The sequence below is a fragment of the Salvelinus sp. IW2-2015 genome, unplaced genomic scaffold (assembly GCF_002910315.2).
Source record: "Salvelinus sp. IW2-2015 unplaced genomic scaffold, ASM291031v2 Un_scaffold987, whole genome shotgun sequence".
NCBI lineage: Eukaryota > Metazoa > Chordata > Actinopteri > Salmoniformes > Salmonidae > Salvelinus > Salvelinus sp. IW2-2015.
In genome coordinates, this window is record NW_019942673.1 from 221,476 (window position 1) to 232,913 (window position 11,438).

General features: G+C 43.1%; 1 protein-coding gene across 1 annotated transcript in view; it reads right to left on the minus strand.

Moving 5' to 3' along the window:
* Positions 1-7,754: 7,754 nt before the first annotated feature.
* Positions 7,755-11,438, minus strand: part of sox5 (SRY-box transcription factor 5) — a 144,130-nt gene continuing 140,446 nt past the window's right edge. The window contains 2 exon segments of the mRNA XM_070438510.1: positions 7,755-10,897; positions 11,155-11,371. Coding sequence (XP_070294611.1) covers positions 10,606-10,897; positions 11,155-11,371 — 509 coding nt within the window. The 3' untranslated portion in view covers positions 7,755-10,605.

Here is an 11,438-nt window from a genome sequence, read left to right on the forward strand (position 1 = left end):
CGAACAAAAGCCTGACAAACTATTATATTTTTTGACAAAAGTTCTATCTAGACAGTATTCGATTATTTTCTTAAGCACTGAAAGAGAATTTTTCCAAACAATGTTTCACAGGACTTATACAACTACCAGAGGCCTCTGTGTACTTATACGCTGTAGTCCCAAACTCTTCATATCCTCTTTGGTAGAGTTGACCCCTGATCCCAAACGAATGGCCCCAGATATTACCCCCCCCCCCCCTTCCGCCTCCCTCCTCTGTTCAACATGTCCTAACTCAAATTTGACATGCACTCACTGCGTGTTCATTGTGATCATCACATTTGGAAATGTTTTAATGAAAAATGTTGAATGATTAAAAAGGGTTTTAAAGTTGTTCTGAGTGCAGAGCAGAAGAGAGAGACGTCATTAGAGTAGAATATGGTAATCCATAAGCTGGTGAGATAACACGCAGAGAGAGAAGCTCTTCCTTCCTACCATGCTAACCGGTGTGCTCAGAATGACCCCGGCTCATAATACGAGTCTGTCTGTCTGTCTGTCTGTCTGTCTGTCTGTCTGTCTGTCTGTCTGTCTGTCTGTCTGTCTGTCTGTCTGTCTGTCTGTCTGTGCATACATGTACAAAGGACACATCCTTACTCCTCTGCTCCAACTCTTGTTCTCCAAGCACACAGGTGAAAATCAACCTCCATAAGGATTTTTTTTTTAAATTAACTGAAGAGAAAGAACATGCAGGCAAGGTACTATCTCCACTGTTCTTTTCTGCATTTGTTGATGCGTATGTTGTAAACACTTAAATATAAAATAGAAATAAAAAAAGTCATGTATTGGCTGCGGTGCAGAAGGGATGCACTCCAGCAGATGTATTCAGTCCATAACAGCCRTTTATAGGCCTATCTGTGTGCTGTGGTCAGTCTTCTCCAGCTTCCCCCTGCCCTCATAAAGGCTCTAACCACAGGAAGACCACTGAGCCATTCTGCAGTCCAACCATCAAACCACAAGTCTACCCAAACACACTCTCGGGCACACACAAACAAACATCTGTGTAACCAGAGCTTCCCGGACGCTGAAACACAGAAAACACATGCCGTTTAACAATTACACAATCCTATCCTACTATACCTCCTTAGCGTCACAGGAGTTAAAGGCCTAAATCCCTACACCAAATACAGGACCGCTCAGCATAATCCTGGGAACATCAGTTTAAATCCAGAATATCCCACATACTCTGGCTATTACACCCAGACCCTGGCCTCTCATCCCCCCACTAGATCCATGGAAGAGATGTACTAATGTGTGGTCTATGAATTCATATTAACACAGGCCATTAGCCCCTAACACACCTCAATGTTTTATTCGACAGACCAGGAAATCCCTCTAACCTCTCTATCTATAACCAGCTGTCACTAACATACGTTTTAACCAACAATCCCCTTTGAGCCGCTGAGTACTATGGAGAGAGGTCACAAAAGCAAATGAAGCCAGAGCAAGCTAGACTAGAATGGACTGGATTTTTACTGGGAAGATCAGCGGTGAAAATCCTATATTTCAAGTTATTTCCAAAGAATAGGTGAAAAAAGGAGGATTCATGTTTCTAACACAGTAGGTCTGGATCGTGATAACGGAGGCAGAGGAAGGATACTAAAAAGGAGAAGATGACAAATATCTGAGAGCGCTTTGCCTTCCCTTTAACCTCTTAGGTCTTCTATAACTAGATAAGGACGAATCACATCAAGTTCATCTAAACAGCAATTCAAAGTCAACCGCCAGGAGTCAGACGAACGGCCACACTGGTTGTGGCGTGCAGCACAAGCACACCAACAAAAAAAAAATGGCTCACGTCTTCAAGCAAAAAAAGAAAGAGGGTGGAGGGTGACCAGGGGAACAAATTAAAGATGAACACTAGACTGGAGCATCCCCCCTGAGAAATGCAAACAACTGTCTTTCTGTCTGGCTCTGTGCCTCCCCAGCAGGGCGTCAGTTTCCTGGCCTGAAGGGGTCAGCGGTGGGCTGCTGGAGCAACTGGCAGTCATTGCGGCTCTGGAGGGGATGTTTCGCGGGGCATCCTGTGGCTAGTCTGGCATGGAGAGAATATTAAAGGCTTCGAATACACACAGCCCTGCCAGGCCTCTCACACATTACACTGCAGACACGGTCACCTAGAGAGCCAGACAAACTCTGCAAGCTCACACACTGTATTCACTGCCTCCCAGATCAGTTCTACTCGTCCCAATTTCCCTTACCCCCTTCACCCACTCACCATCCCCTTCACCCCTCTCCCCCTCACAATAGGCAATGTACTGGGATCTGAAACCTTACCTCACATTTCTTTATGTCCCCCCCCCCATCCCATCACCCCTTCAGACCACTACTGCACTCCCCCCCTGTCCCAGTCCAATGGGTGATGTCGTGTCCTCTCGGAGGGGTTCTGTTTATTTGTGTTGGAGTCTGGTTTACAGCTTGTGACTGACCCCACCTATTTTCTCACAAGTCATCTTAACAGCAGGGCTGCTTAACAGCTACTCTCCCAATTAACATAGCATTAACATAATATTAGCATGTGTGCATTCTGGTGTTGATGAAGAGAAAATAACCGTTTTTTAGAAAAGCGGTTTTATTAAATGAAATAGCGAGAATCGCCTACGGACATTATTGTCTCTTTCTATATACGGATTATTCGGCGGTACAAAAAATCAGACCTGCTGGTGTTGACTGAAAGTTTCTTGTAGAGTTGTACGGCTCTACAAAACAATGCAATAGTGTTCAGCAGGAGTATCAGAATGAATTGCCCGTTACAGGTACTGGATCAGATACATAGGACCTTCTCAGAGGTAGACGGGGGGAGAAGGGATAAGGAGCTGAGATGGGGCAAATTGAGACAGACAGAGAGCGAGGGAGTGAGAGAGAGAGAGAGAGGGGGTGGTTTCGTGTGAATGAAAGGAAAGGGAGAGAGACAGTGAGTGGGGGAAACTAAAGTAGGCCAGCTGTTGATGATGAAGTTGTTGAATGTTTAATGTGAGTAGTGAAYGTGTGAGAGGTGGGTAAGAGGAAAGACGTGTCAGCAGTACTGATTGGAGATCAGCCCGCGGCCTTACTGCTGTACTGGGTACCATGCCTGTCCCTCAGCACACACATGCCCTCAGACCTGCTGTCATGCTAGGACATCACATCTCAGACAGACCTGGCCTGTTGACAACACAGCTTTGTGATTCGTCTGATTTGTGTTGGTGATGCCGTGCAGAGTCAATGGTTTCCAAGGCAAAATTAACATGTGACAATCAGCCTGCAGTACAGGCGTCTGGTATGAAATGAGCATGTACAGAGGTACAGTAGGCCCATGCACTCTGACTTTTGGACTGTCTTTTTCCACATCACCCTAACGACGCACCAAATATTCTCAGTATGGCCTGTAATCAGTAGTTGTCTGTGGGCCTGTGTGTTTGGCCTATATTCAGCGTATGTCTGTGTTAGTTGTGTTTAGCTGTGTCTGTGGGCCTGGGTTTGCCTGTGCTTGTCTGTGGGCCTGCCAATTTTGTTTTTTGCCCTAGCTGAATGAAATCATCGAAGTTGGTTATTCGAATCACCGGTGTAGGGCAAAAACCAAAACATGCACAGACACGGTATCTCTGAGTCTTTGGGCCTGCCTGTGTCAGTGTATTTAGCTGTGTCTGTGGGCCTGTGCGTTTGGCCCGGGCTACTGTGCTGCACTCAGCTACTGCTCTCTCTTCACTAATCCCTCCTCCTCATGAATACATTAACGCAGCGCGTCTTAAACTCAGCTTAGCTGCCGGCTCAGCACCACATCACATCCTATTACCTACTTTAAATCATTCATGTGACATCGTTTTCACTCAATTTCAGAAACACCCACGGACGGTTCAAATCCGCACATTTCACCGAGCTGTCGCAGCAGCGACCCTCTCTAAATGAACATTTGTCGTTGCGTACACAATCACACACACACACAATCAGGCTTGCACACACACACACACACACACACACACACACACACATACATACACACACACACACACACGCTACCACTCAAGCACACAGACACAGTTCTCCACATCTGAATATAGCTTTTTCATCGTAATGTTGGACGAGAAACTCTAGTTATAAAAGCAATAAGATCAGAGAGAATAACTGATATTGTGTCATTTTAAAGAACCGACAATATTCAGTAAAACAAAGAAGTGCTTACTGTATGTAAATATTATGTGCCTRCTGGAAGAATTATTATCCTTTWGTCTATATAGATARWTYGGTTAAAATAGCCAGTGGATAGCTTTCAAATTWAAATAAAACTCMMTTTATTTCCTACAGAACAGCTTAAAGGTGTACTTTACTGTGTTGCTGACAATAATAARTWAAAAMCCTCTCCTCWCCTCAACTATTCACATACAAACCCTTTCTCAGGCTCTCCTCCAGGCTAGAAATCTAAAATTCAGATTGCCCCCAAAGAACAACCACTCCTTTACTTAGGAATTCTCAATTTGCCCCAACACAGCTCTTAATTGCGTTGAAAGGTTTTGTAAAGCTTCAGTAATTARCAAAGCCACCTAAAATCTACTCTGTGCATTGAACTGTTTTCATGTCTGACTGTTCGGTGAAGTGTACAGAGTGATTGTGAAACAATATGGGAATGTACTGTATGTGGGACAGCTTTTTAGCATTTAATAGAGAGTGACAGTCCTTGTTTAACCCTTTAAAGGGAACGCTTCAACGCCCCTTAAACCCCACATGAATCTTAATGACACAAATAATATATAAAGCTTTTAAAATAACATCTAAATCAGATCCTTCCACGTCTATCAGACAAAGGGCAGGATGTAAAGGTCATTTCCGATTGAGCCGAAATATGCAGCGTTTGCCGTGAATGCAGCCTCCACGAACGTGGGGACGTTGCCTTTCAATCAAGCTATAACGCCGATCTTCCGCTATACTTCGGCAATACGGATTGAATTCCGCACATCATTGTTCTGTTTAAATTGAGTTAAGATGTCGCAAGATGTCTTCTCTCTCTCTCTCTCTCTCTTCCCTCTCTCTCTCTCCCTCTCTCTCTCTCTCTCTTTCTCTCTCTACCCCCCACTCCATCCCTCTCTCTCTCATCTCTCTTGTTGTTGATAATTAGGTTATAAGGTGTTTAACTGGCTGTAATTAGATTCTACACCTCACAGCTGGCCCTCTGATAGGTGGGGAATAAAGGGGCCTGCGCGCATAATTAATATGTCATTATGAAACTGATTGAATCGCGGAAACACACGACACGGGTTCCATGGCGATAGGGTGGTTCTGGGATTTTGATAGGGCAACGATCATGGGAAAAAAAATGTAGTGTTCATGCTTCATGTATCTTGAGTTTATCTCTATCGTCTAAAAGGCTTCACTGATGGAAAGACGAAATAAATACCAGTAGGCTACCACCTACAAGTAGGCTTCCACCATACAAGTAGGCTTCCACCATACAGTAGGCTTCCACCATACAGGCTAGCTTCCACCATACTGTGAGACTTCCACCATACTGGAGCTTCCACCATACAGGTAGGCCTTCCACCATACTAAGTAGGCTTCCACCATACAGGTGAAGGCTTCCACCATACAGCGTAGGCTTCCACCATACTGGTAGGCTTCCACATACTGTAGGCTTCCACCATACTGGTCGGCTTCCACCATACTGGTCGGCTTCCACCATACAGGTAGGCTTCCACCATACTGGTCGGCTTCCAACATACTGATCGGCTTCCAACATACAGTGGTGGAAACTGTACCCACTTGTCATACTTGAGTAAAAGTAAAGATACCCAGTAAACTTCTTCTTGAGTAAAAATCTAAAAGTATTTGGTTTAATATATGCTTAAGTATCGAAAGTAAATGTAATTGCTAAAATATACTTAAGTTTTAAAAGTAAAAGTATAATCCATTTCAAATTTCTTATATTAAGCAATACAGACAGCACCATTTTTATTATATTAAGCCAGACAGCACCGTTTTATTTAGATTTTTTATTTAAGGACAGCCAGGGGTACACTCCAATATTCAGACACCATTTACAGAATGCATGTGTTTAGTGAGTCCACCAAATCAGAGGCAGTAGGAATGACCAGGGATGTTCTGTTTATAAATGTGTGAATTGGACCATTTTCCTGTCCTGCTAAGCATTCAAAATGTAATGAGTACTTTTGGGTGTCAAGGAAAATGTATGGAGTAAAAAGTACAATATATCTTAAGGAATGTAGTGATGTAAAAGTAAAAGTAGTCAAAAATTGAAATAGTAAAGGACAGATACCTGGTACTTTAAAGTATTTTTACTTAAGTACTTTACGCCACTGCCACCATACTGCTTTCACCTTACTATGTTTTCAGAGAAGAGACAAAGGGCTGAGACTTCTTTATCATTTATCATTTGCATTCAGATCCAAATAGGTACAGTATTCTGGATATAGAGCAGCTGCAAATAGGTACAGTATTCTGGATATAGTGCAGCTGCAAATAGGTACAGTATTCTGGATATAGTACAGATGTTTAGTTTAAAAGTACARCACACCCATCCAGTAACTTGCAAGTGCAGTGTCCAAAGAGTAAAGTGATGGAAGAATGTCGAAAGACCCCGGTTAAAAACGTTCAAATTAGCATTCAAAAGTGTGCGGGTATCTACTCTAGCCTTTGTTCATACTAGTGTCTACCAGTGTGTGTGTAGGTGCATTGTAAAGAACTCACAAGGACCATTAGAGCATTACAGAACACATCGCTGTTTTTATTAAAGCCTTGACTGGCAATAATACTGAAAAAAGGGAACTCAGAACAGACGGTGCATGGCAAGCCCACGGCCTCTCTTTTTTTGTTTCCTTTGTTTATTTGTCATTTTTCTTCTTTTTGTTGTAAGAGTACATCAACTCCTGCTTTTATTGTAGCATGAATAACATCAATAAAAGAGAAAAAGAAATATACAACTTATATTACACTGTGTTATGAACAAAATATAAATCTATAACTCTATGTTATATGTACATAATTATCTTTCTCCATTTGTCAAGTTGGTTAGATACGTGTTTCTTTTTTGACTAACTCTGACTTTGTTTTGAGCCCCACTCGTGACGTTTGATTGTCTTCATTATTATTCTCATCATCTTCATCAGGATCATGGTCATCATCGTCGCTGTGTCACCCAACATCACTAGGGCATATCATCCTGTCAACCTGCTCGTGAAAAACGTTGGACTCTATTCATTAGTATAACTAGGTCTCTTATACACATCTAGATGTGTATAAGAGACAGATATTACACTGTGTTATGAACAAAATATAAATCTATAACTCTATGTTATATGTACATAATTATCTTTCTCCATTTGTCAAGTTGGTWAGATACGTGTTTCTTTTTTGACTAACTCTGACTTTGTTTTGAGCCCCACTCGTGACGTTTGATTGTCTTCATTATTATTCTCATCATCTTCATCACGATCATGGTCATCATCGTCGCTGTGTCACCCAACATCACTAGGGCCTATCATCCTGTCAACCTGCTCGTGAAAAACGTTGGACTCTATTCATTAGTATAACTAGAGCCAAGGGTTTGTCCTGGTCAGGTCACATGGTCAGGTCACAAAACTCCTGGCCCTAAGTACAGTATAATACCTCAGTATGTGGCAGACCTAGCAAGCTGGGATGATTGAACTTGTAACCCCCTCCTTTTCCCCACACTGCCTAGCCTACTTATCTAACCTACAGCTTCCAGCCAGAATACAGGACACCCTTTCTCCAGCATTAGGTCTCACCATGGCCTGATTGTGAGGTTGTCTATATGGCCAAGTATGATTGACTGTGAGGCTCACTATCTGGCAATAGGCATGGTTGTGATTGATTGTGTAAGAGTAAACATCTACAGCAAGCATGACTGGGCTTGGGTCACTATCTGGCAGCACACCTGTAGAGTGAGTGGACATGGCTAATGGCTAGGTCATAGTGTGGAGCTAAAACAAAGTAAAGTCCCCAGAGTTCTGGAGTCACATAGATATGACAGGTCATCTTACTGAATGTCAGGTTATGTTGTAGAACATTGTTGGATAGGCAAAGTAAACACAGATTTTCCTATGGGTCGCAAATGTGTGTGTGTTCTGATCATGTCCTAATTTGATTTAAAAAAATTACATTTGCACAACTGTGTCTGCTAATAATTTGTGTGTGTCTGCTGTGTCTGTGTGTCTCTGTGTCCGCCTGCATCAACGATGTTCCACGGCATCTCAGTGAAAATAGCAACCCTAGTAAACGGGAGTCTCGCTCCTTTGTTCAGAGAAAACAGAATAGAATAGAATAATATAACCGTTTTCTTTTATCTTCATAAAAGGAAAAAAGTAGAAGAAACTTCACATTATACATTAACCATTACAAAAAAAAAAAAATCACCTTCTTTTCTCTGACCACACAGAGTCCGAGTGCTTTTAGAAATGGGTTTGGACATAAAAGGGTTAAGTTGTCAAGTTGAGGGACGCAGATGGGGAGAGAGTTAGTGAATAGAAAGTCCAGTCTCCTTCACGAAGAGCGACAGCCGTTCGTTGGCTGCCGTCCGTGTCGCTCCACCTCCTCACACAGCKTCCATATAGGATTAATACTAAACAAACAGAACAAATAAAAACAGAAACCAAAGAATGTAAATTGCAAATAAAGTAAAAAGTTAAAGGACAACATTAGATGTAAATACTCTAAACCAGCTAAATATAATAATGCTTCATTGACCGAAGAAGTTTCATATTGGTCATRATAAACCCAATAGAGGCCAAAATAAATTATACTGTACATAACTTACTCAAATTTAAAGAAACGCTGACCATCATTATAATTATTGTTAATAATATTATTACACTAGAGGCAGTTTGAATAAAAATRATAAAATACAGTATTCAAATACAAAGGAAACACTGACGTGCTGATATAACGATCAGCTCCTCCCAATAAGAACAGCAGAATGACGTGTTTTGGGGACACGGACRGGGACAGAGTAAGACACAKGGGGACATARAGGGGAACTCTCAGAGAGAGGGACAGAACGGGGACAGACAGCAAATACTCAAAACTACCAGTAGAAGCCCGCAAGAACACACCAAACTTCTAGAACAAAATACACACCAACTTTCTGTGATATCAGTTGGGAGTATTATGAGAGGGTTTGGGTTGTGGGTAAGAGCTGTTGGCTTGTGGTGCTGGCTGGATCAGTTGGCAGCGGAGTAGACTTGTTATGGGGTTTCGATTGGGGAACTGGGGCTTGGGGATGTGTGTGTGAGTGTACAAGAGAGTCATAGGGCTTTCTCTGTCTCTGTACACCAGGAATAGGGCTTTCTCTGTCTCTATACACCAGGATACTGAAGTACTGGGGGCTCACAGGGGAAACTCCAGTGTTTCTGTTTGTCTTGGAAAGGGACAGAGTTCTGGGATCTATTGCCTAGTGATGACTAAACCAGCTCACACAGACTAAACACACACACACACATGCACAGCGAGCTTGCTTACACACACTCTCACACACATACAAGGGGGTGTTTCATATCTAAAATAAACCCTTGTTTGTACCTTCCAAAAGTACCCAAAGTCCTCATGATCAGAATAAAAAGGAAAGCCAAAGAAAAGGTAAAAGAACGAGAGGGTTGGTGGGAGATTGTCTCATTACACAGTACTGTCCAAGCTGACCCATGATGAGAGACTGAGGTCCCCCCCACAGTCCCCTGAAGTGAGCCGGTCCTCAMTGTCCAACACATGGCGGTGGCCTTGACTGGACTTTCCCATTTTGACTCTCATAAGGGGAGTCACACACACAGAGGATATCTGCTGACAGTACACTGCAGAGTTGAAGAAAGAAGAAGAATTCTAAATAAAAGTTTTGCTTTGACTTCTGTCAGGTGCTTTACAATGAAAAGGGAAAAATGTCTATTTTGTATCTATTATTAAAACTGTAGCACAAAAACAACAAATCACATTCACAAGCCACTTGTTGGCACCGTGTACCTGAGTGAGAACATCATAGAACCAAGAAAAAAAAAAGCTGTTTTAAAAGTGTCTCTTTTATAAACAAACAGGTCGGCCATTTTAAAGTGTATCTTTAATCAACTGACAGGCCTGCTGTTTAAAAAAAAAAAATTCTCTTTGAAGTCAAACTGGTCTGAAAGGTTGTTTTTTCGGTGTTTTCTCCTCATATCGTAGCTTACTCATGACATAATGTGTATCTCATCTTGCCTCTATGGCGTACACAGCAGTAATACTCTAGTACTCTGTAGTACTTCGTAGTACTTTGTTAGTCCGCTGTAGTACTGTGTAGTACTCAGCAGAAGTCACGGCAATCAACTCGTCTCCTCCTAGACTCCAGTCTGTGTAACAGTCAGTGTGAGTGACAGGTCCTGTGCTTGATTTGATTGGTCRGTTGCTGGTATCGAGATTCCAATGGGAGGGGCTTGGCTCTGAGATCCCAGAGTCCTTGTTGGTTGAGTGGTAAAGGAGGGCGAGGTTTGTGACATTGAATGTGATTGGATATAAGGGACGGATAGTCTCTCAGGATTGGTGGACGGACAGGGTTGTTTCCAGCAAGAAGCGTGGTAACTGATTCTGATTGGCTCTGCGTCCAGATTATTGGTGGTTGTCGTTATCGCTTCCATAATCTCCCTCCTCGTCCTCATAATCAAAGTCGTCGTACGCATCACCGTTACTGTCGTCCAATCGCAGAGCCTCCTGTTTGACTCGGGTCTCGTCTCCCTTGAGGCTGGGATGGTAGGGGGTCTGGAGGGGTGGGGCGGCGGGCTCGGGGCTACTGGACAGTGAGGAGTGCTCCGAGGGCATCTGGGGGGAGGGCAAGCCTGCCATGGAGAGGGCACCTGGGTACACCACGCCCGCCGAGGACAAGGGCAGCTGGGCCTGTTGTCTGGAGAAAACCACAACACAACAGTTAATACAGTATAATAACACAATATAATGTAGAAATCTGGATGAATAAAACAAAATCCATCAGATGCATTCCTACAGCTATTTTTACAGTCAACAAAACGTGCTTAGTAAACCCAGACCACAAAGAGAAGTTACACAACGGTAAGGGAAAACTCTTTGAAAAAACTCCTTATGAGGAAATACTTTATCCCACAGTCGAAGTGTGTGTGTGGTTTTGGTTGGTTACTCACTCACCCCACAGTGAAGTACTGTCTCATCTCCTGCCGGCGGTTCCTCATAATGGCCTTGTACTCTCCAATCCTCAGCTTCTTCCCGTCCACCAGACAGGTTCGTTTGGGCCGGGGTTTGTACTTGTAGTCCGGGTACTTCTCCAGGTGCTGCTTGCTCAGCCTGGCCTGCTCCTCGTAGTACGGCTGCTTCTCCAGGTTAGTCATGGACTTCCAACGAGAACCTCCCGTCCTTATCTCTGGTTTGCCTGAACATGCTGTATGTGTAGTGAGCTCGCAGCGCTCCTGAGA